The sequence below is a fragment of the Ahaetulla prasina genome, chromosome 7 (assembly GCF_028640845.1).
Source record: "Ahaetulla prasina isolate Xishuangbanna chromosome 7, ASM2864084v1, whole genome shotgun sequence".
Classification (NCBI taxonomy): domain Eukaryota; kingdom Metazoa; phylum Chordata; class Lepidosauria; order Squamata; family Colubridae; genus Ahaetulla; species Ahaetulla prasina.
The window spans coordinates 72,539,055-72,565,530 of NC_080545.1; the positions used below are offsets into that span (position 1 = coordinate 72,539,055).

Sequence of the window (26,476 nt, forward strand, 5' to 3'; positions counted from 1 at the left end):
TTTCTCAAACTTCTTTCCCAATATTGATAATGTATTATCTTTGCCAAGTCTTTCTTCTTGATAATATACTATCTTGGTCAAGCTAAGCCCCTGATAAAAAATTTTTTTTCACTCAGTTCTGATATTCTTTTTCCTCTTTTTTGCTGCACTTTTAGCACTGTCTTCATTTCAAAAAAGAAGAGATAGAGAATGAATAAACCATGCTTTTAGTGGAGATGTACTTTTGCCTACTTCATGAAAAGTAGGTTTTAAAACGAACAAATAAATAAATATAGGAACTAAAGGAAAAAAGGCTCCTACATGGAAAGGAGTTTTGGGGTTTGGTCATTCAGGTTTCATTCTGTGTAAGTAAAACAATCTTACTTTTTCACACAACACAGTGGTTTGCAGAAAATGGCACATCTTTAAAAAATTATAATCATACTTGAGGATTAAGTTATATTTTTAGGAAATGCATATTTCACTCTAGCCATGCCAATAACTTGATGACACCAATTTGATGCTGCATAGACAATCATTCCCAAAACTTATTCATTGTAATTATTTACATTCTATATATATTTCACAGGAATTGTATATCTTATTGGTACTTTAAATCCTGTGTATGCAGAGCGCAAAATTATTATGTCAATATAGTTCAGTTTTTCCTCAATCAAAATTTCTTGATTCTGTATAGTAGCTAGATTAACCTGTGACATTATGTTGTAATCATGTTTTTTGAATCCATAATAAAAAGGGTTGATTTTATGCTAATCCACCAACAAACCACAAGAGCTGAGTTTACACAATAATAAGCCAAAAAGAAAGAACTTTGTAGCTTAGTGCTATATCAGTTCTACCAGTAGTGTTTCATATAGTGTTCTATGACTGTCCTTTTGTGTGTAAATGTAATAATGGTGAAACCTAGTTGGTGCTTTCCCTCCGATGGTGCAAAGAAAGTTTTTAGTACAAATCAAGTCATCCACATGCTTTCGTCCTCTATTCCTGCCCAGCACACCATGGAAATTTGGGAGGAAAATACTCTCAGGAGAAAATCTGAGAATATAGGACTTCTAGAAAGAAAGGCAATGATATTTATGATGATGAGCCCAGATTAAATTTTCCAGAATAGGATAGCAGGCATTAGCATTCATGAAATCTATGACAGAATATACAGGGTATATAAAAATTTGGAGTTGAAGAATCTTACAAACAATTTAAGTTTGGATATTCAGAAACCAAGGCAGTGATATTTATTTTAAATATTTATTTAAAAGATTTACATAGATTTATGCTATATAGGCCTATGTGGCTCACACATGTATATTACAAATACGTAACATATCTATTACATGTATTCATGTAATTTTATTCTGTAAGGGTCACTTCTCATGTTTCAGACTTTCACATCTCTAGTAAAAAATAAGCCTCACTGAATACAGTAAACATGTACACCTTAGAAAACTATCAAAGGATGTATTGTGATTGAAGTTATGCACTGATAACTATAATGATGTTTATATTATATAAAAGGCAACAACAGTGGGATTATTTGGGTCTTGCGCAACAGGCTGGGTTGGAAGGAGATTGATAATGGAAGCTTATCTTATTTTTGTTTTGCATTGGTCATAGCATTATGATTTTAATATTTGTAGATATTTTTATGTATTTCTAGATTTATTATTTTGATATTTTGCACAACCTGGATAACTTTCTGTACAAAGACAGTTTAAATGTACGGAAATAATGGCACCGTGTTATAATTGTGTGAACAGCATAGGCTCCATTTCTATTTAGTATGCTCATACTTGTAAGAAGGATAATCATCATCAATATTCTGGCCCCTTCAATCATCAAATCTATCTTGGCTGCCATTTTGGCAAGGCAGTCTTTATAATGCAGTACCTGTGTGTGTATCCAAATGATTTTGTCACACACTGATCCACACACACAGTAGTGTTATTTAACCATAGGTGGGGGGCAATACTATGTGTGTAAAGCAGCTTGAGCCTGGAGAATGGCCAGAGCTAAAATAGTTCGCACCCAAGGTGCTGTTTCGTTAACATGCCTTTCTTAAAATGTCTTTGCCTTCAGTACATTCCATGTTTTTTCATTTCTGTTTTTCAAACTATAGCATTTCTTAATTATTTTGCTGAAGAGGGGCTGGATTTTGTAGCAACCAAAAATAGACTTTGGGTGGTTAATATGATATGTGCTGAATGAACACACTGTTCTTAATCCCAATTATAGAGACAGTAAAGTGCTGTCATACCATCTGACATTTCTCTGTTACAGTTATGCTTTAGATAGAGACAAGGAGACTAGGACCTCTACATATGGGAGCCGCACAGTCCACATAACCCTCTCAAGGTGACTTTGTCTCCAGCTTCCTTTCTTTAATTTGCAAGGTTTTTCTTACTTCCTTTCAGTGGTTTACTTATATTAGAATTAAAGGATGCCTTGTTTGCAGTGGAGAAAATAGCTTGGCTTCATTTAGCAGCTCTATAGGCAGCTATCAACATTCCTCATCAGGCAGTATTCTGTAGTTCCAGCTGATGCTACGTCAGAGTGATTTATAAATTTAGTGTAGGATACTGTGTGTGAACATTTTTGTTAGATTTGGAAAGGACACTCTTAGCATGTCTCATGATTGCTGAGGGAAGATACAGACATTAACACTTGGCAGAAATCCTTCCATCTTAGCAATTGGTTCAAGCTAAGCTCTGATTGCCAACAAAAGAGGCATTTCAGAAAATGAAATTTTGATCTACAGCTCTAAATTATGTTTTGTTGAACTTTCTCTAGTCAATAATCATATTACTATTGTCGATAGATAAAAGTAGAAGAATCTCTTAAACCATTCAGAGATAAATTGAACAGTCCCTTGACCAGGCTCTCACTTCAACACATTCAGTGAAGGAAAGCCATCATTCCTCTTTGTGTATATAAACTCTGAGGAATGAGTGACACAGACCTTATTATACATGGGGATCGTGTTCCTGCTTCACAACCATGGAACATAAATCATGCAAAATAAGCTCTTTTAAATAACAAAACAACTTTAATCATTCATTTATAAGCCTCTGGGTTGTGTGCAATAAAATCCTAAAAATAATTACAAAAACACTCTATAACAGGGGTGTCAAACTCAACACCCATGGCCTGGAAACAGGAAAGGACCAGTCCGCAGTGCCTCTGCCAGCGAAAATGGAGCTCGGGGGTGCACTCAAGGCCCTCTTGAGCTCCATTTTCAGCGTGATGGCCTCCTGCAGCACTCTGCCGGCAAAAATGGAACTCAGGGGAGCCAAGTGCAGCCCTCCTCAGCTCCTTTTCAGTTACAATGGCCTCCTGCAGCCCTTTGCCAGCAAAAACAGAGCTCTGCAGGAGGCTGTCATGACACAAGTGATGTTGAGCTGGCCACACTCACCCTGGTTATGTTCACCCCACACCCCAAGGTCAAAGACAACCCTGATGAGGCCCTCAATGAAATCGATTTTGATACCCTTGCTCTATAAGTACAATATGAATATTATTATTATAAAAACCTGTAAATGCTAGGGAGAGCATTAGATGCTACATGCATTTTGGCCACTGTATTAAATTTCAATTTCTGTGAAACGCACAAGCCTGTTAAAACTAGGTTTTAACAGACTTCCAGAAGAAAATCAAGGATTGAAAAACTCTGCCATTTAGTAATCATATAAAGAAACAAAAAATGAAGTCCCAAATTACAAATAGATAAAAACTTTTACTGAATTTCTTGGGATCTGATCTCTGTTTAACAATCATTGAAATGAGATCATGGATAATGAAAGCCACCTCTGTCTTCCACCCTCTCTTGCATATTATACATATCAGGCATATGCCTGTACTTAATCAGTGAATTTTTCTTCAGACTTTGAAGGAAGTTTAGAAGACAAACCTCATTTTAGCTTCTTTATTTTCAGATTCTTTTGTGGCTTGTTCCCTTCCATCTGATTACGTATCACCACAGATAAATAGGATTTATTTTATATATGCTTTGTTACATGGATTGCCATCTTGTAATTATTTTGTACCTATTTTTGTCATCGTTACAATTCATTTATTGCATTTTGTTGTTTTTATGTTAGTCTTACTCAGTAGTGGGTTTCAATTTTGGTTGCTACCGGTTCATTTGTGGGTGCATGCATGCTCATGTGTCTACACAATGTGTAGACTTCTGCATATGTGCAGAGATGTCCGGACACATGGGCAGAGCCTCCCACTACCGCTACTACTGGTTCGCCCAATCCAGGGCAAACCAGTAGCAACTCACCACTGGTCTTTAGTTACTGGTTGAAGTCACTAAAACTGAATTAATGAAGGAATAAATGAAATAAATCCAGAATATCAACCATTTACTTATATAAAGTCTTTGTGACTATAGCCTGATATCTTACCAAGAAAATACTTGCTTGTGATTGGATGCCCCATAGTTAAAAAGTTTCCCCACATGCAAGATGTGACAACTTGACCCTAGCATCCTTTAGCTCTTTTTCTGCTAATGAAGAATTTTACCCAGAAAGGTTTTATCCTTCCTGCACTGCTCAGCCACATTAAGAATTTGAGGTTTATATATTGTCGCAAAGCAAAGCAGCAAATACTTTGACCCAGTATAATAAAGCTATATGGAATTTACATACACTAAGAGAAAGACGATCAGTTTCACTGCAGGATAAAGTGGTGGTTTATTTCTTTATTTATTCCAGGATAAAGATGTTATTCAGACATTATGAAGCAACTTTAGAAATCATAAAAGAGAGCGAAAGAAAAACACACAGACAGATGATAAAAATAAAGGCAAGGGTAACAAAAAATGAATGTATGAGAGTATAGGTTTTCAACGAAAACGGTTTTGCCTGTGACCTGCAGGTTGCAGATTTCTACCCCTGCCATAAATCAAGCCAAAGATAATATGGAAAGCCTGCTGTTTCTCTGTACTGCACAACTTTGGAGCAAAACATAAAGTTTAAAAGAAGAAAAATACACCAATAGCAGTGCTCTTTTTCCCTTCACCAAATGTGTATGTATATAAAACTTCTATAGAAGATAATATATGAAGTTTACCACTTGCAATAATAAAAATCGCATTGTTATGTTTGCTCACACAACTAGATGTTTCGACTGAATTTTTGGCATTTTTATCCATATATTGAATCATTCCCAAGGACCGACAATGAGCTTATGTTGTTTGATGGTGTTAAAGGTAATCCTCACAGGATGTAAACTGTTTCAAGTAAAGCTGCCTTTTGCAATGGTGATTTTGTCAGTGCTGAAAATGTTCAAAGGGTGCTCCAGATGTTTTAAGATTGCATCCAAAACACCTATATCTGTTGGTATTATCTTTGCTGTCTTTTGCTTTCTACTTCTATTTGCAAGTCTTTATATTAGATATATTGGATAAAAAAGAATGGTACAAGGTAAAAGGCAAATAAGGAGGAATGCGCATGATTCCTGCAAAAAAAAATATGCAGCAATATTTGTATAAGTGGAAAAGATCAAAGAATATAGATAAAGAGATCAGAAAGTTTGGAATAAAAGAAATGGGGAAAAACATGTAATGGTTTGAAAGTGAATGCAATGGGGAAACAAGAAGCCTCCAGTCCAGTGAATGAGATAAAAAGTAAAGTTAATAAAACATTCAGGATGTAACTTAAATAAGGGAATTTTGGAAGGAGTATTTTGGAGGGGTGTGTGTGTGAAGGATATGAATATATTAGGAGTGGAGCTGAAATGGTACAGGAATGTCAAAAAATGCTAAGGCTGCAATTGTAATTGAAGTAACTGGAGAAATATACATATATCAATATGGTTTGTTTATGAAGTAACTGTGCAACTTGCTTTAATTTGTGTGAATATTACTGCCTAATTGGAAGAAGGCAATTATTGATCTATTCAAATGGAAAGTAGAAAAACATACAGCAAAATTAGTTTGTTCAATATGCTAGGAACAGTTGTTCATATAATTCTGATTCCTATACACACACACACACACACACACACCAAAAAAATAGGTGCAAAAACTAAATTCCCCACCTCTGCTATCCAGTCTCCATCTCTTTTAAAAACCTTACTTAACTTCAGGCTGAAGACAAGAGGAACAGAAGCAAGCAAGGAAATATGTTTTTCTACAACTTTTTCCCTTGAATTGGAGAAAAAAAATCATCTCCAAAAGTTTAGCCAACTAGGACTTTTGTCACAAAATGGGTCGTTGCAAGCTTTATCTGTCCATCTGACTGCTTGTAGAGCCCAGCTAAGATTATGAGTCTTGGCTTGATTGTAGACTGTCTTTACATTATAAAGATCCTTTGTATATTAACCATATGCACAGTTTATTGAGGTCTCAGGATTGATTGGAGTAAAAATTAATCTTGATGCTTTTGCAGAGTTTTGACATTTTAATTCCATTTGGGCAATTTCTGTTTTGTTTTTTCCCCCACTACAGATGGAAAGCCAGTGTCATTGTCTCCAATTGAATCCCAGCCCCACAGCCCTCATTACACAGCCACAAGTCAACGTGAAAGAGAAAACTTGGAAGTTCGCATGCGAGAAGTGGAAGAGGAAAATCGTGCACTACGCAAGCAGCTCAGTCTGGTCCAGAGCCGGGGCATGTCTCACCGACGAGGCAATCACTCAAAAACTTACTCCATGGAGGAAGGGACTGGGGACAGTGAGAGCCTCCGGGCTGGCATTGTGGCAGGGAACAGCTCTGAATGTGGACAACAGCCAGCAGTGGAGAAGTGCGAGGTAGGCAAATGATTTCCTAACTAAGCCATGTTTCTAAAAGGGAATCAACTTGATGCAATTGGAATAGTCTCCGCTAGCTTTTGAATCTTGACCATGACTGCAGCAGAGAAAAAATTAAGTCCATGATAGGGATGGAATCATCTGCTCACTTTGCTTGTTACCTGCTACAAACAGGGAAAGAAAAGACATATTTAACAGAAACCACACGGGCACATTTAAATAGAGTCAGTGTGGCTATTGACTTCATCAGACTGGCAAAAATGTTTTTTTTCTTTTTTAGATTTTTTTATGAACAACTCAAGGAGGCAAACATACCAGTACTCCTTCCTCCTTTTCTCCACAATATCAGCCATGTGTGATGAGTTGGCCTGAGAGAGAGAGAGGGGGGGGGGACCCTTTCAAGCAGACAAGAAACCAATGCTATGAGTACTAATGCCATCTTTATTATAAGGTTACAGTGGTGACTTAGTAGCTAAGACACAAAGCTTGTTGATCGAAAGTTCGGCAGTTCAGCGGTTCGAATCCCTAGTACCATGTAATGGGGTGACTTCCTGTTACTTGTCCCAGCTTCTGCCATCCTAGCAGTTCTAAAGCACGTAAAAAATGCAAGTAGGAAAATAGGTGGGAAGGTAACAGCATTCTGGATGCCTTTGGCGTTTAGTCATGCCAGTCAAGCTGGACAGACTCTATAATTAACATAACAAAACATACGTGACAGTCTGTAAATAGAATTACATAATAAATATGGTATTAAAGAGAATCCTGCGGTATGGAGAGTACATTTTAATTGGTGTTGAAAAATATTTAAATGTAATAGTAGTATAGGAATAGGACACCTAAAATCTTATGCTAAATACATTAAATAAGAACCATTAAGTTCTATGGAAATACATAGTATGTCTACAAAACTCCTGATAATTCTATGGTTGACTCTAAATCTCAGAAGATAATAATAATAATAATAATAATAATAATAATAATAATAATAATAATAATAATAATAATAATAATAATAATAATAATAATAATAATAATTTAATTTGTATACCGCCCTTCTCCCGAAGGACTCAGGGCGGTTTACAGCCAAGTAAAAATAACAATCAATAACACAATACAAATAAAACAATAACTAAAAAACTTATTCAAATTTGGCCCCAATTTAAAATACATTTAAAAAGTTAATTAAAATATAAAAAATAAAACCCAATTAAAACCCATAAATTTAAAATCTAGCTCAGTCCTGCACAATTAAATAGGTATGTTTTAAGCCCGCGGCGGAAGGTCCGAAGGTCCGGAAGCTGACGAAGTCCGGGGGGTAGTTCGTTCCAGAGGGTGGGAGCCCCCACAGAGAAGGCCCTTCCCCTGGGCGTCGCCAGACGACATTGCCTCGCTGACGGCACCCTGAGGAGACCCTCTCTATGAGAGCGCACGGGTCGGTGAGAGGTATTCGGTAGCAGTAGGCGGTCCCGTAAATAACCCGGCCCAATGCCATGGAGCGCTTTAAAGGTGGTCACCAAAACCTTGAAGCGCACCCGGAAGGCCACAGGTAGCCAGTGCAGTCTGCGCAGGATGGGTGTCATGCGGGAGCCACGAGGGGCTCCATCTATCACCCGCGCAGCCGCATTCTGGACTAACTGTAGCCTCCGGATGCCCTTCAAGGGGAGCCCCATGTAGAGAGCATTGCAGTAATCCAGGCGAGACGTCACGAGTGCGTGGGTGACCGTGCATAGATATAAGGATTATAAAATAAATGCACCATGCTCTGCTGTGTGCTGGAAGAGCTTTGGACCATCATTGTTCTTTACTGTCAGTCTGTAACCTGCAATGAAATTTTCATAAATGAGGGCAGAAATTAATAAAAAGTAGGTTTTAAACTGTTATATATAATCTGAATAATATTGAAGTGATTGTAATACAGTTAATGCTTGTTTCCTCTTAATGTTTATCCCACACAATTACACAATCTGCTTTTGTTCCCGTAGTTCTTATTGTGAAGCTATCAACTCATGATACAAGACAGACATCTCTGTAGCAGGGGTGAAATGCTCCCGGTTCAGACCGGATCGGCTGATCCGGTAGCAATGGTGGAGGATGGTTCGGAGAACCAGTAACAAAATCCCTGTCCCCTCCATGCCCAGCTGAGCCATGCGATCGTCAGAGCCTCTTTTTTTAGTACTTTTAAAAGCATTTTTTAACAACCTCTTTGGCCAAAGAGGTTGTAAAAACTGCTTTTAAAGGGTTAAAACAAGCCTCTGATGATCCCAGCTGAGGTGCCTGATTGTCATAGCCTTTTTTTTTTTTACTTTTAAAAGCATTTTTTAAAAGGTAAAAAAGCTGAAGTCTGCAAGGCAAAAAATGAGGGTGTAGGCAAAAAATGGGGGGGTTCATTTGAGAGAGAGAGAGAAAAGAAAGAGAGAGAGGGAGGGAGGGAGGAAAAAAGGAGAGGAAGGAAGGACTACAAACCTGGTACTAGATGCAGCTTCAGAGGATAATCCAGGGCTGGAAGGGACCTGGAGGTCATCTAGTCCAACCCTGCTCCAGCAGGACATTGTTAGTGAATTTCTGTCTTTTGATTCCCCCGTCACATGACCCCCACCAAGCCACGCCCACCAAGCCACGCCCACAGAACTGGTAGGAAAGAAATTTAGACTTCACCACTGCTCTGAAGGGTGGAGTTGAAAAAGTCAAGACTGTAGTCACAACAGTGCAATTAAATCTCCACCTGTTTTTTGTGTGTGTCAACTTTTTGTGCCCATTTGTTGCCTACCTTAGTGGCCAATGTCTTGACTTTTTTTTTAACCAGGAGACACCCCTGCAACAGTTTCACAGTTGACTTGTCCCAGTTCCTGACCCTTATTAGGACTGAAAGATGAATGACCGAGCTGAGGTTACTCACCTGGCTTCTAGTCCAACACTTTAACTATTGTTCCATCCTAGCCCTCTTTATTATAGCAATAATAAAATATCATCGTATATTCTTCTTTACCGTCTCTATATATCACATTTTGCTTTAATACTGTAACTTGGATATATTCAGTAGGCTTATATATGCAATATGATCACACTTAATAAAGTAAACAAAGGGTAACTCAATAAACAGAAGTATAAATAAACTTTGGAAATAGCTCTAGGCCAGGGCTGTCAAACTCCTGGCTGGATGCGTCATGTGCTGGCCACGCCCACGCCTGGTTTAGCGAAGGAGAAAAAAGTCTTGATACATCATGTGATGCTGCTATGATGATGTGAGTTTTATACCCCTGCTCTAGGCAGTCACAGGGAAACGCCTAGTGTAGTTTTGCAATGGGCATGATAGGAGCTAAATATCTTTCCCTGATTCCCCCTCCCAAATAATAAGGAAACTATACCAGACATTTAACTGAATTCTGCAACAGAAACAAATTATCTTAATAGTTTCAGAACTGTATCCCCCAGCTTCTTGTGTTTCTCTTTTAATTTTTAAAAAAAACATATGTTCCACTCTCTTTCCTGTAATACTGAATGATGCAGCTCTATGTACCCTTCTCTGGGAATTAGTCTCACTGAACACAGCAGCACTTATTTCCAGTAGGATTATACTACAAGAGTTTGCTGAGTCACACTTGTCAAGAGAATGGTTTTAAAAACTAAGTGCTCATTATTTATCCTTCTGAATTAAAATAAATAAATAAAATCATCTTTATTCATAGCAATTCTAGTCTTCCTGCATTGATGAAGGTGGATCTTTCACTGCACTGGCTACATGAAAGAGGTAGATTAGGCACAAGTATAGAATAGCTAAATCTGTGCTCAGGAATTCAGCAAATCAGCAGGACAGGGATTTCTGTCTTTTTTCTGGATGTGGAGGAAGAGTTTTATGTTGTAACATGACACTATCGTTTCAGGGTTTCTCATTTCAAAGCAGTAGGAACTACATTCTCATCTCACTACAGTGGCCCTAATTCTCAATATTTCTTAGAGTTCAGGAGCCGTATGCAGTTCCAGGGCACAGATTGTAACCCTGGCTGGGGGGAAAATTTAAGGAGACTGTTGACCTCACCCCATTCCTAAGAGGTCTGTAAGGGGCGGGCATAAGAGCACCAGCGTGCCTACCGTCACTGTCCTAATGTTCCCTTTAATTGTATTCACTTTATGTATTCAATTCATGCTTATACTTAAATATATTATCTAATATGTACTTGACAAAATAAATAAATAAAATAAATAAATAAATGTCACACTTAGATGGGCCCATGACTTCCAGGTTTTAATAAAACCACCTCATAGAGAACAATGGATTTGCTTAACAAAGATTGTAAAATCAGATTGATAGTGTGATCTGCTTTACGACAGCTATAACTTAACGATTGTAGTGGGCAAGCTTCATTATGGTTGTAAGGTGAGGACTACCCGTAATTAAAATTATTCTCAGTTTAATGAGGGGCCTTCTTGCAGAACATCTTTAAAATAACCTACAGGTTGTTGTTGTTTTCCTATTACGAGCTCCTGGTTGGCTTAGAATGCAGATGGTTTTTTTCTAAACCTTTTTGGAGATTTGATTTCTATTTTTTTTCCCCTTAAAAGTAAAAAGTCTATTAGCAAACTCCCATGTATTCTTATGTTTGAGATGAAATGTATTGGTTTTAATTACTATTAATATTTATTAAACTTAAATGGCACCTGAATAGGTGGATCAGGACACAAAGATTCATGGGAGTATAACCAGTTTTGGACAAGGGAATGACTGTTAAAAAGTTGTATGGATAAAATGGCCTTTGAGATTATAATATCTTTTACCAGTAAATTGCTCACTGTAGATTAGTGTCATGCTGTAGGCAATATTTCTGAACAAAAGGAGACTTCCTGATGCTCGCCACCCACCCCTTTCTTAGCTATTTTCAGTAGTGAAATGGTCCTACTTTTTCCTTTCATGAGATTCTCTGTAATTCAGTAGCCCAATTGCAATTTTAACAGAAACCTCCCTATCATCAGAATTGCCTTCAGGGTTTTCATCACTTATCCTATTACTAAAAATGCCAGTTATGTGTTTATATGAGAGGCTTATGTTCATTCCCTGTCAAGGATCCATTTTCCATAATCAGCAATTATTTGAGCTGAAATGTTACTATATATTGCAGCTCAAGTGACAGCTGTGTAGAGTAGACAACAATGAAATAACTCACAGTTACTTTTGAAAAATATTTCTTCTGATCTATTCCTTCTAATCACCTTATTACCTTACATAATGATTCAAAACAAGAAAAGCTACAGGTACTCCTTGACATACAGCAGTTCATTTAGTGACTGTCAAAGTAAAAATATAACTGAAAAAAATGACTTATGACTGTTTTAATACTGACAATCATTGCAGCATCCCCATGGTCACAGGATCAAAATTCAAATGCTTGGCAATTGGCTCATATTTATGATGGATGACGTGAGCAACTTTTGCGACTTTCTGACAAGTAAACTCAATGCGGAAGCCAGATTCACTTAACAACCCTGTTACTAACTTAACAGCTGCAGTGATTCACTTAACAACTATGGCCATAAAGTCATAACATGGAGCAAAATTCACTTAACAACTGCCTCACTTAGCAACATAGTTTGGGCTCAATTCCGGTCATAAATCGGGAACTTATATTTGACCAAATTTGATAATTTTCAATGCAGCATTTCAATAATCATGTTTTCTCCATTCATATATCTGCCTTAACAAGGACCTTTATGGATATAAATTACTGTGATTCCAATTTTTTTGTTTGTGAAATTATCTAACAAGTCAACTTGTTAAAGGTATTAAAAACTTAAATATTTTTAAAAAATCAGTGGCCGATTCAAGTAGGGAGGAAGCAGGATTCTGAATAATGAAAAAGTGCTGAAGTTTTATGAGACTGCAGAGACTGAATTAGTTCTTTGCACTGATTGTCATTCTAGAAAATGTTGGAAAAAATTTCATATGAGACATATTTATTTTCAAGTAGGGAAACTGAAGTGTTACATCAAAGATAAAGAATAAATCTTTTAGAAATTCATTGCTGGGAATATACAAAGATAGAAGATATTGTCTTTGGGGCTTCCTATCAGGGTTCCCTCTTCTAAACAAGAGGGATCTTAATATCTTTTTGTCAATGAATGAAGATATTTATTCATATTTAATTATTAAATTACTTGATATTCTCAAAGCCGCACACTGGGATCTGACTCAGTGGTGTCTGTTCTTTTAGTTGCTCCAGTGTAGAGTAATTAACATTAGAAAGACATGTTTCCCGTCATTGGTAAAATTATTTTCTTCCATATTTAAATAAGAAGTAAAACAATACTAAGGTAACACAATACTAAGGGAAACCTAATTTGAAAGATTTCATAGAGGGTATTTTGGCTAGCTCAGTGAGACCTTTGAAGATTTTTTTTCTTTACATTGCCATTTTCGTCTTCTCTCTCTCTCTCTCTCTTATAATGATTTATTCAGAAATAAGACATTGCATGCTCAATGGGCTGTCTCTAAGGCAAAACATTGGAATTGCAAATGTAATAGCTAGGTGCAAGAGAAGATACCAATTTATTCAATAATTATGTCAAATTTATAAAAGATTATATTGCTATAATTTTGGCTAGAAACCTTCCTGCAAGCCCACACTTTATTTACAAAGTAGCAGCATAAACACACAGGGAAGAATTGGTTTTGAGGAGGATTACTTTGAGCAAAAAACACTCTGTCCGCATCATTGAGACTTTGAACTTGAGAACTACTCGTTTTTTATTGACAGCTCAGTCAGATAGAAAGTATCAGGTTCAAGTCCTCCTCAGCTTAGGGTTTGTCACAACATCTCAGCAGCAGATCTGCCTCACTGGTCTGCTTCTGTGAAGTTGAAATAAACAACTTCTCTTTGAATGCCGCCTTTATCTTTTAATGGTAAATTGAGCTTTAAATGAAGGAAATCATCACAAGAAGATATGAAGGATCAAAGAGCTAAATTATTATTATTATTATTTATTATATTTGTATACCGCCCATCTCCCGAAGGACTCAGGGCGGTTCACAGACAAAAAACAATAGAAAACATATAATAGATAAAAAACAGCTAAAGAATAGATAGTTAAATTCAATTGATGCTCTAACTTTTTTTTTTTTTTGCAAATTTTTTTTTATTTTTCCATAATAATTCCCACAATTTGACCAGTGTACAATACAATCACTTATCCAACAATCAGTCCTATACTCAAATTATACTCAATCAGGGCTGCTCGACTGCCACTCCCCCCTTTAATCCTTTCTTCCCTTCTCATCATTCTTAAACTTCCCCCACCACCTTCTCCTCGCTTTCCTACTTCCCCTCCTCTTTCCCACTTCTCACTACCATCCTTTCTAACCTCTATCTTCTCCTTCTTCTCCTCCTCCTATCCTTTCTTCTCCTCCTTCTTTCCTCCCTACCCACCTACCTACCTACTTTCTTCCTTCTTTACTCCTCTTTCCTTACCCTTTCCCTTCGGGAGTGTTTGCCGAGCAGTCCCGACATTACACCATTCCAACTTATTTAAGTCTACCATTATTCCTGTACAATGGCAACCAATCAAATGCTCTAACTTTTAAATACAAATTTAAAACCTCATTTAAACCCCTTTTTTAAAAATCCCAATTTAAAACTACATTCAGGCTAGTCCTGCTCTTCGAAACAGCAGCGTCTTCAGCTCGCGGCGGAAGGACTTGAGATCGGGGAGTTGACGAAGCCCCAGAGGGAGCTCATTCCAGAGGGTAGGGGCCCCCACAGAGAAGGCCCTCCCCCTAGAGGTCGCCAGCCGACATTGTTTAGCTGACGGTATCCGGAGGAGGCCCTCTCTGTGAGAGCGCACTGGTCGGTGAGAGGCTAATGGTGGCAGTAGGCGGTCCCGTAAATATCCCGGCCCTAGGCCATGGAGCGTTTTAAAGGTGATGACAAGTACCTTAAAGTGAACCCGGAAGACCACTGGGAGCCAGTGCAGATTACGCAGGAGGGGTGTTACAAGCCTGTGGTCCTAAAGGAGATATGCTTATGAGAAATTTATTGGGATTCTTCTCTGGAGATTGAGAAGAGACAAGAAGTGCGAAGTCTTGAGTTATGAGCAGATTTGAGGTTGAACGGTATTCTTGCAGCAGCCAGTTTCTCTATTGGTTCTCCTTATAGTCACTTTGCCAGGGATGCCATTTTGCCCAGGAAATCTTGTATATTGCTTATTTTTTCCTCAGAACTGGTATCACCAGCTCTTCTGTGTTGACCAGTTCCTTAAGTACTTGTGTTGAATGGCACTATACATATGCAGGATTAGGGCATCTGATTTTTTCCTAAAGAGTTATTTTTTTCCCCTTCACTGTGGGTGATACAATTAAAAACCAAGTACAGTGTCAATTACACTATCATGGCTATCCTCTTGATTTTTATTTTTTTTTGGACCATGCCTTGTGGACACCTCTGCCTCCTTTGAAAGGGAGGTGATGTAACTTGTTTCTACCTAAGCTAGTACCAAAATGTAGTGAATATTTCCTGCATAGAATAAAAAGATAGCACAAGGCTTAAGATTCTAGGGGAAATTATGTCATTGGTATTTCACATATCCATTACGTTACAGTTCATAAAAACATATCAGGTAGTGTTAAATATCAAAAGCCTCAAACTGACCAGACTGCACTGATTTTGCTAGATTGTGATGATCTTTCCTCTCCTTGCATTCACTGTTTGTTTTTCTGTTTTTTTAGACAATCCACGTCGCCATTGTATGTGCTGGATACAACGCCAGTCGGGATGTTGTCACTCTCGTCAAATCAGTCTTATTTCATAGGTAAAGCCTCTTTATCTTGCTGCATGCTCTTTTCTTTTGGTAAAAAAATGATTCAATGTGCCTTTGATCTTTCATAGTAGAAATGGTCAGTGAACCTGAATCTAGCTAAATGGGGTGCTTCTTTTAAATCATTTAAAACTACATAGTATGTAAAATATATTTCTTACCAACTTATGTTGCTTTGAATTAGCTCCTCTAAATTTCTATCAACATGCACTGAATTTAATAACGATGCACTCATCCAACCATTAAAAAAAATGGCTAATGGTTATGAAAACTTCACTTTTAGGAAGTATTTCTCCCCATTCCTTAAGCTTCCTTTCACCCATCTCCTCCCACTTATGACTGTATGACTGTAACCTTGTTGCTGGTATCCTTAAGATTTATACTGATTGTTTCCCTATGACTATCATTAAGTGTGTACCTTATGATTCTTGACAAATATATCTTTTCTTTTATGAACTCCGAAAACGTATGCACCAAGACAAATTCCTTGTATGTCCAATCATACTTGGCCAATAAAGAATTCTATTCTATTCTCTGCTTCCAACCTATTCCTAACTTGTCGCTAGTTTAAATTTCTTCCTGGCTTTTTGAAATAACTATGCTTTTATCAGAAATGTGCCCAAGTTTTTCTTTAGGTTTATTTTTAATGGGTGACAAGCATGGATTTGAAGTGGGAGAACTATGGAAACCAGATCAGCTAAGTAATAACATCTAGACAGTTTTTACTAATCTCAAAAATTCAGTAGAAGAGAATATATGTAGTTCAGGGATAAACTGTATAGTCCTCAGTGCTCTCTGAGTTTTGTTGTTTGCTTGTGGATGTTTCATTACCTGACTTGATTTACCAGTGCTCGTGGTGATGTGGTTTTTTTTTTAACCCTGGTAGTTGCTTGATTTAAGGTAGTGTTTTCTGTTCAGTTGTTTCTCTAGTATTAATCCCTGTTTATCTGGCTGCTGGCTGCAAATCTTTGTCAAAAGCTTAGCAGGATTAGAGATGGTTATTTCTTAGATGAGCAACCTCTAGGAAATATTAGGGCTTATAGGTTAAACAGAAAGAAAGAAAAATCTCAGGAAAAAGGGAAGCAGAAAAAAATACTTTTGTTCATTTCCCAAATGAACTGAAACTGTAGTTATAATTTTAAATTACAAGTTAAATTCATAAATTAGGCCATTTTTTGAAACAAAACAAAATAAAATAAAATATTTATTTATGGGGACTTTTTCCTGCTCAAACTAAATTTGATTTAATTTTGTTTTAAATCAAAAAGGGCTGTCTTGACTAAAATCTAACCTTTCCATCTTTAAAATAGCAGTACTGATCATTGATTTCCATATCTGGGAGCAGTTATTTTACCATGGGCACTTGTCTTGGAAATAATTAAGGTTATAGGGAAGGAAGGAAGGAAGGACATTCTGTGCAAGAAAGGATTGTCAGATGGAAATCATGAATTAAACATTCTGGTAAATCTTCCACAAACAATTAAATTAGTGCTGCCCTGAAGAATGATTGTTTGGAGGTTGACTGAAGTATAATTTTATTGTAATGCTATTGTGAAAATTGGCTCCGAAAGGTGTCATCCCCCTCTTGAGTAGGGCACATCACAAAACTTCCACATAATTTAGTTATGTATCAGGCTGAAGGAGGAGGAAGAGGTAAATAACTTCTAAAGTGACTACAATGACTTGGGCCTTAAATTAGGGTGAGGAAAAATAGTGAAAGCATGCCAACTCTCTGCTCTTGAACTCTTAGATGCTGTCATGAACTTCAAAGGGTTTACTACTATATGAAATATTTCAAAGGAAAATGTATGTATTTTCAGATTAACAGCATTCCTCCTGCCTTATCTGATTTGTCAGATTTTAAATGTGTCATTAATCTTTCTGATTAATAGTCCCAATACGACAATGAAGATAAATGAAAAGAAAATAATTTATCAGCAATAGATTTAAATGTATTCCCCCCATATGATGCTTTCTGTTTGTTTGTTCATTTGTGCTGTGTAACATTTAAGTACGGAGCATATCCTGGTTTGTTGAAAACTTCCATACATATTATATTTAGAGTTTTTCTAAAACCCTTTTATTGGAGGTTTTATGCAATGGAGTTACCCAAAAATATTTAACTGGAAGAAATATCATTGTGAGTTTTAAGAACTCACTGTTAATTAGTCTTTGTAAAAACTGATTCACCTGGCTGACTCTTTAGAAAGAAGACTCTGTGACTAGTTTGCCATTTGAACTTGGAATGATCCTGCCATAGAATAATTGTGCATAAGCAGTACGCACAGCATATATTTTCATTTAGTAAGGACACTCAATCTCTAAATGTTCTTTTAAAAGACTATGAAATTATATTTTATTTATTTATTTATTTATTTATTTATTTATTTCTCAAACTTCTATACCGCCCTTCTCCCGAAGGACTCAGGGCGGTGTACAGCCTTCATTTAAAACAATTAATATACATATTAAAATAACCATTAAAAAGCTTATTCAATAAAAGGCCAAAGGCCTTTTTATTAAACACTCTATAGTCCTTGATCTATGATAATTGTTAGGAATGAAGGGAAAATATATGTCTGAACTTGCTTTGGAAGGCTACCTTTATTTTGAAAGTAAGATCTGCCTTTTGAATATCAAAACCTGGCTAATGGCTTTGAAACAGGTCATCTTCCTGTTCCTCTAAAGCCTGGATTGGTTGATCTTAAAGTTACATTGCAGATTGAATTATTGTTCTTAGAACATTATATCTGTATTATATTATAACTAAAGAACAGTCCTAGCCAGGCTCAGTTCTGAGAAAAAAAGTATAGTATTTCAAGATATCAGCATCTAATAGGAAGGGTAATGTTGTGAGTTCAAATTAGTAATGGTAACAGATGACACAATTCCTATGGACAGTTTTTACAACAATAAAGTTATTAACCCAAATCTTAGTTTGCAGCCTCTTTATAATGATAATGATGATGATGTTATCCACTTAGTTGTGTCTGATTCTTGATGACTCTATTGGCCAGGTCTCTGAATATCTTCCAATTTTGCACTATTTCTTGAATTTTTCTATGCTCTGGCTGGAGTCAGCTTTGATACTGTCCAACCATCATGCTCTTCCAGGTTTCCTTTTACTGCTAACTCTTCCAAATATAATTGCTTTCTCCGGTGAATTCCCTTGCATGTCATGGCCAAAGGAAGTGAGATGCAGCTTCTTGATTTTGTCTTCTAGTGACATGTGTGGTGTTATGTGTTCCAGTATTTGTTTGTTAGTCAACTTTGCTGTCCAAGGAATACTCATGAGCCTTCTCTAGCACCACAGCTCAAACGAATCAATTTTCTTCCTCTCTTGCTTTTTCAAGGTGCAACTTTACAAAATAGGTAACTACAGGGAACACAATAGAGCAAACTAACCTATAGTTACCAGTAGTCATCAGGCTGATTTCTCTGCCTTTCCTTATCTGGCTTATGTTCATAATCACTGTTCGACCCAGTGCAATCGGACAATTTATTTTTGTGCTGCATTCACCACTTTGAGCTGCCTATGGTCCTAGGAAAGTGATTTTTCTCACACATTCTGTGCCTTCACCATCAATTTTTATTTTGATGTTTCCCTTCCTTACAGTGGTCATGAGCTTGTTTTTTTCATGTTTCATGTTTTCTTGATTTTCTTTATCAGATGTTCTAGGTCCTCTTTGGTTTCTGAGAAGAAAGGTGTATTGTCAGCATATTGAAGATCAATGAAGTTTCTTCCACCAATTTCCCCACCAATTTTTGATTCTTCAAGATCTAGCTTCCCCATGATTATTTCAGCACACAGATTAAAATAAGAAAGAAGGAGAATGCAACCTTGTTTCACTTCTTTGTCTATCTTAAACCAATCTCTGTCTCCATATGTTTGCAGAGTGTCTTTCTGATTTATGTACAGAGATTGCACCACTTGACCAAATGTGCTGGTATCCTCAGGTCTTGTAGGGCTCTCCATAGCTTCTCATGATCAACATAATTGAAAACTTTCTTGGAGTCAAAAACATGATTTTCACAAGATTTTTCTATGAGCCAGTACAGTTTTGCAATATGGTTGTGGATTCCACAACCTCTTTGGACATCTGTAATTCGCTTTTGATGGCTGGTCCTAGACATTGTTATATAATTTTAAGATTAAAATTATACAACAATGTCTAGCACCAACCATCAACAAGTGGAGAAGCTTTCCACTGCTGTAGCAAGTTTCTTGCTTAGAGTAAATACCACTCCATCTATTTTCCTAATATCATGTTCTGAATAATAGACAGTCTGAAGTCTTCAGACTGGAAAAAGCCATTGTCTGACCATTGCAACTCACTGACACCAAGGAGATCAATTTACAACCTGATCATCTCATGTTTGACAATATCTAATTTACCCTGACTCATTCCTTTGACATTCCATGTGGCTCTCCAATGTATCTAGAGCCGCAGTGGCCCAGTGGTTAGAATGCAGGACTGCATGCTACTTCTGCTGACTGACAGCTGCCTGAAATTTGGCAGTTAGAATCTCACCAGGCTCAAGGTTGACTTAGCCTTCTTTCTTTCTGAAGTCCGTAAAATGAGGACCCAGATTGTTGGGGGGGGGCAATATGCTGACTCTGTAAACTGCTTAGAGAGGGCTGAATACTGTATACTGTGAAGCTTTGTTCCACTGTTTTGTTAACGCCACTGGTTACTCAGCAACTGGGAATCCTATTTTCCTATCATTGGGCACCCTATCCGACATGTTTAAAACCCTTTCTATAACATTTTCTTGGTGAGTTTTTCACAGACTAATTTGTCAGGACTTTCTCCAACCCTGTAACTCACTTTTTGACAGCCAACCTGGTACAGCAACTGCCATGGTGCTGGTTAACCCAGGCAATGACCATTCTGGTATGGATTTCCTTTTGTGTTGCCTCATTATGGTTAATGGGTTTGTGGATGCTCTTAGTCTGGCTCCTCAGTTGAGACCCGTCTGGCTTGGGTATACTTTCAGATGGTATACCTCCAGAATAGTGCTCAACCTTAACAGAACATACAACATACAAGACCCACCACCACCCACCCACCTAGTGACAATAATACAAGTGATTGAGATTTTACAAAAGATAAACCAGAGAAAGAAAAGTAGGTTCTTTTCTTTATGCCAACAGTAACCTTCCTTCTATTTCTGAAGTTAAGGTCTTAACTTTAAAGCTTAATTCTGAACTGGTTTCACTTAAAACCCACATTTTCAAGTTTTTATTCAAGCTTTACTCTCATAGATACCCACTTAAATTTTCAGGCAGTCATTTATTTGTTTATTTTGTTATTTATCTGGCAGCTTATACTCTCAAAACAACAAAAATTGCCAAGAAAAACTGTATTGGGAATTCTTCCTGTCTTTTAATGGAAAGTGATCCTGATAAGGCAAGTGACACATTTTCCGCAGGACTTGCCAGAAGTTCTGCAAAGCAAAGCAACTTGGTCACTTTGGTTCACCATTAGAAAAGTGATGTCCAAGTTATTTCATGAATTGGCTGCAAAGGAATGCTTTGTTTTTAGCCTTAGAGCTTTGACAATTTTTTTTTATTCTTGCTACTATTTAGCTCATGTTTTATTATAAGTATATTTGCTTGTATTGCTTTTTTTAAAAAAAAATATACGTTGCTTTTCCAATAAGTAGATGTGCTTTAGGTAATTTTGTAGACTTTTTAAAAAAAATTCTCAATTCTTTTTACTCATAAAATACTTATATTTTAATGTGAGTAATCCGAAGAATAGGAAAAAGTTGCACAAAGCTCTACATCTTCTTCTTCACATTATTTTGCCCTGCAAAAACAAGAGGTCCAGGAAATTCTCTCCAGACTTTTGCAGGAATGAGCAAAAGGCCACTCAAAAACTACGTTTGGCTCTTCTTGAACCCTCTTGCAAATTTCTGCAAAGTAGCTAATTTTGAATAAGTATAAACCTTTGGGAGAACCAAATGACATATCTTAATCGTGAGGCATAAGGTATTCATTTTAATTTTTGAAGCATTTCAAGTGTTGAACATATATTTTAACCCATTCACTCCAGTAATGCCATGCCATCTCCAAATATACTGCATCTGGTTCTTGGAGGTTGAACATATTAATTCAGCTAAATCTTAGAAAGATGGGTGGCTTGAATATAAACATGCTCAGGCTGGGTGCACTTTGAAGCAGTAGCAGTAGGAGATGAAATATCTTGTACAAAAATTACAGTACAGTACTCTGTGTTCCTAAATTCACTAATCTGTTAAAGTAATAGAGAAGGAAATAGCAATAACACTTACCGTAGTCTTAAATACCACTTCATAGAGCTTTACAATCCTCTCTAAACAGTTACAGAGTCAGCATATTGCTCCCAACAATCTGGGTCCTAATTTTACTGAATTTGGAAGAATGGAAGGTTGAGTCAACCATAAGCCGTACAGAATCAAACTCCTGGAGCGAGCACTGCATTCTAACCACTGCGCCACCATGGCACCACCAACATCAGTTATGGGGATCAGAGGCAGACGTATATCTTATCTGTGCTAGAGTCCAAAATTTAAAGTAATTTTATGGCTTGGATTTTACCTCTTCCCAATATATTCGCATAGAAACATGTTCCTACTTCCATTCAAAATGGGTGGGTGGGGCTTCTGAAGGGTAACTTACTATTTAATGGGATCATTATCTAGAGTACCTTCCTTGCCTATTCAGATCATAAGAAAGTAGTATGTTCCTACATAGCAGGAAAAGACACATCCTTGCCTATAATTTTAAGAATGATGGACCTTCCTTATAGAGCACAGATTAACCCTATCACCTATTCATTCTATAATTCTATAATTCCCAATTTCTCCTCACATCCATCCTATTTTTCACCAAATCTTGCTGATGCCTGATTTTCTTCTTCAACCAGCCCACATCTGCCTTCCCTACTGGTTTTCCATGAAGGAAATGAAAAATTTGAGGCAGCCAAGATAGACTGGAATCCTCAAAAATGAAACTGCAGCATTTAATGCATAGGCCTGGAACTGATATGAACCTGTACTTTTAATGAGAAATGGAGTGTGAGCCTCCTGGTTGACTCAGCATTTCTGTCAGATGTATTTTGACCAAGTACTTCTTCCAACCTATAAGTTCAAAAGCATGTTAAATGCAAGTAGAGAAATAGGTAGTGGGGAAAAAATGATGCTTTGAATGGCAGTATGAATTCAACTGAAGCTGGATCTTTCTGAATGTGATGCCCAAATGCGAAATGATATTGTTGGTAGAAAAAGCCCTGGGTGATGCTACAGAACACCATCAAGCCTTCTGAATGTGGAGCTAGTTCGTCCACTATAGTGCATAATAATGCACAAGCATGAACTGAACGGATTAGCAATCTTCGGCAGCCAAGCAACTTCTTTATATTAACACTGTAGTTTCCTGACTAATGTAATTTTTAGTACACTAAATAATAATTTGATAAAATAGTGCCAGCATGCTTGGGGAAGGAGAATCTTTGCAGGAGGCAAATGTTAGATGCAATTTCTCCTTCAAATATTTTGTGAATCAGAATTATATTGAATCATCTTGGTTGGCTTAACTTCACACTGTCTTCTGGACTATACTTTAGCCAAGTGTTATTCTCTGGCATCTAGTGTTGTAAGTTTTTAAACATTCTTACAATAGCTGCTGTCCATGTGATTGTTAACTATAGGACACAATAACATTCCAAAAGCAGGCAATGGGCCAGCCATACTATCTTCCGGCCAAGAACATGTCATAGATATACATACGATGTCACCAAGTGTTGAGTTCAATTTGAGGGAGTCTTGATATTTCTATGAAAATAGCCAGGGAGAATCATTTGAAAGACTGAATCACCTTTCTTTCAGGGAATATCTAAATTCATATTGAAGAACACCTACAGAGATTTATTCATTGGTTCAAAATTCAAAGTTCAGTTGGGCAAACCATAGCACACATTTTAGTTGAAGGAGGTTATTCTGCAAAATGCTTTTTTTTTCTTTTAAAAGAATACATAGAAATAGGCTTTCCCCTTTCAAGATGGCTGCTTCACGGTAAGAGTTGCTGATTTCAATGCTAAAACTGGCTTTTTGGCAGTGCTGTTCCCTGGTTTTGAATGGGAGCATTTAGAATTGACACAAGATGACTTTTGGATGATTATGGTGTAGTAATATTTCATTCAGTATTCAAATAGAGGGTATAATATGTGAATATATGTTGTTTTTTAATGCACCTTTTTAATGTTCTGATTGCTTTGTGTCGTGCTTTTTTTCTTTTATGTCTTCTTCGATTTTTATTTAGTTTTGTATTTTAACTTTGTTCTGAACAAAATAAAAAAAATATAGGTGGGAAACGAATATACAGAAATACATTTGCTATCTTTATTTTTACCATGCTTTTCCAAAGAACTTTCTTCACTTATCAGATGAGCTGCTGTGTTGCCATGGCGTACTCTCTAGGTGTCCTTTTTTCCCCCTGAAGTTTTATTGTTTCTTTGTTGTGTTACAGTTATTTTGAAGTGATAATAAAATGCATGTTTAGAAAGGAAGCCCCACAATAGCACAGATAACTATAAAAGTTAGCAGTCATTTTTAATTGCTAGCAGTTGAATTAACAGGCAGTATGTGAGCCAGCCCGTTAGGTGAGAATTCTTCACTTAATTCATCTAATTTATTTCCATTTATATCAGCAGCATGGCTTTAAAAGCCTCAGGGCAGCTTACAGCAATTAAAAACAACAATACAATATCATCAATACAATAACATTAGTTACAAATGAACGGCATCAGTACACATTATATAGCATCAACAATTGCTAATAAAATAGGTCACTCTGGAATAAAAACATGTCTTTCCCATATACTTGCCAACACAGTAAGTTTGTAATTTGGCTCCTAAAAAGCAAAATCAGTCTGGTCACTAAACCATTGGGTTGGATAGGAGGCAGATGTTCTAAAAAAAAAAAAAAAGAAGAACGAGAACTGTCTATTTCCATATGTACTTATTAAGGCTTCCAAATCATTGAAGGTCCCAAATGCCAGTTTGGCGTGTAATTTTGGGTGTCTTCCTGGACTTGCAACACGTACTGGAAGACAAAGCGACAACTTTGAGTAGGGGACCCTTTGCACAGGTTCTCTTGGGAAGTACCCAGCCTGGTAGGGAGGAGGAATCAAGCACAGAACTAGCCTGGAGTCACTGTGCAACCCCAGAAGGACTAGAGCTGTTGCCCTCAAAGTTCCCTGCAGCCTTGTATAGTTGTTCCCAACAGTAGGCTGCCAGACTGGGAGATTCCTGTATTATAGTCAGAATATAATAAAGTAGTTAGCTTAAACTCTGTACATGTGAGTCTGATTATTCACACCTGACAGGTTCATCTTTTGAACCAATTGTCCCCATTCTTGAACCGAAAAACCTTGCATATTGTGATTCATGGTTTAGTGATCACCTGTTTGGATTAATGTAATGTGCTTTATAAAGGGCTGCCTTTGGCATTTAGAAGCTGTAGCTGATCTAGAATGCAGCGGCATGGAGGGTTTTTTTGCATTTCTTGTTACAATCATATAACATCACTGTTCTGTGAGGTATGCTGGCTCCCAGTGGGCTTCTGGATGAGATTCAGGTGTTAGGTTTCATCTATAAAGCCCTACATGGCATACTGCCAGACTGTTTGCAGGAATACCTATCCCCCATTGTCTCTGGTCTCTCTCTCCATGAGATCTACTAGGGAAGACTTGCTCTGGGTCCCTTCTGTTTACAATGTCATTTGGTAGATCCTGGAATCATGCCTTTTCTCAAGCAGCACCTGAATTATAGAACAAGTATAGGATGGCCCCAATCCTGTTAGCCTTTGTTAAGGCACTAAAGACCTGGCTATTCCCCCAGGCATTGGACCACATGGTTAGATTAGCTCTATTGGTTGATTGCTTTTTTGAATTGGATTGTGTTTGTGGCTTCAACAATTAAAGGTTTTTGTTAAATCGTTGTTTTTTAACCCCTGTGTATCTTCCATTGTCACTTTTGTGTAATACGTGAACTTATAAATTGTTTAAATAATAAATGTTGGTTATTTATTTTAACATGCATGTTTATGGTTGCCTTTAGGTTTTGGGTTTTGGTCTAAAAATAGATAGTTTAACAAAAAACAGACATAAAAAGCCATACATATGCAGCTGCTACATGCCTTAGAGTAGCTTTTCCAGATGTCTATTAAGCCCCCAGAGAACTAGAAAGAGTACAGTTCTGCATGCTTAGAGAAGCCATGTATAGCTTCCAGTCATTTCAATTTAATATGATGAACAATAATTTATAGGGCAGTTGCAGTCCAACAACATCTGAGGCCCCAACTTTGGAAAAAATGGAGTGATTGGGCTATAACCTGGCTAAAGACCACTTTTTTTTTGCTGGTATGTTTATTTCAACATGTGCACTAATAAGGGTTTTAATGATCCTTATTCACCCTTTCCAGTGGTGAAATGAACTCATTTACTACCAGTTTGCTAACTGTGCATGTGTGCTACGCGCTAAATACGCACTATGTGCATGCATGCATCGTGTGTGCGCATGCACAGTGCACACCGCACACCAAATGTGAGGTTTGCGCGTGCTCAGATTACACCAAAAGGAGGCGTGGGGTAAGTAGAACAGCGCACGGGGTGTGTGTGATCAGCTGTGGCACACAATCTTTTTTTTAATTTTAAAAGCATTTTTACAACCTATTCAGTTGAATAGGTTGTAAAAAATGTTTTTAAAAGTAAAAAAATGGCTCTGACAATCGTGCGGCTCAACTGTGATCATCAGAGCCTTTTTTTAACCTTTTAAAAGCATTTTTTACAACCTATTCCTACCATTCAGGCGGGAAAAGCGAGCGAGCCGGAAAGAAGCAAAAAGAGGGCGACCGGCGATTGGGCGGGCATGGGCAGGGATCAGG

At 37.2% G+C, this 26,476-nt stretch overlaps 1 protein-coding gene and 1 long non-coding RNA gene across 3 annotated transcripts in view; one reads left to right on the plus strand and one right to left on the minus strand.

The window, feature by feature from the left end:
- Positions 1-26,476, plus strand: part of LARGE1 (LARGE xylosyl- and glucuronyltransferase 1) — a 398,885-nt gene that overhangs the window by 165,348 nt on the left and 207,061 nt on the right. For both annotated transcript variants that reach the window (XM_058190742.1, XM_058190741.1), the window contains exons 3-4: positions 6,446-6,747; positions 15,458-15,540. In XM_058190742.1, the coding sequence (XP_058046725.1) occupies positions 6,446-6,747; positions 15,458-15,540 (385 nt within the window). The remainder of the gene's footprint in view (positions 1-6,445; positions 6,748-15,457; positions 15,541-26,476) is intronic.
- On the minus strand, positions 6,767-9,319 carry LOC131202119 (uncharacterized). Its single transcript, XR_009156065.1, has 3 exons — positions 9,211-9,319; positions 8,504-8,566; positions 6,767-6,911 (listed from the first exon to the last, which is right to left on the minus strand). It is a non-coding gene; the product is annotated as an uncharacterized LOC131202119 (long non-coding RNA).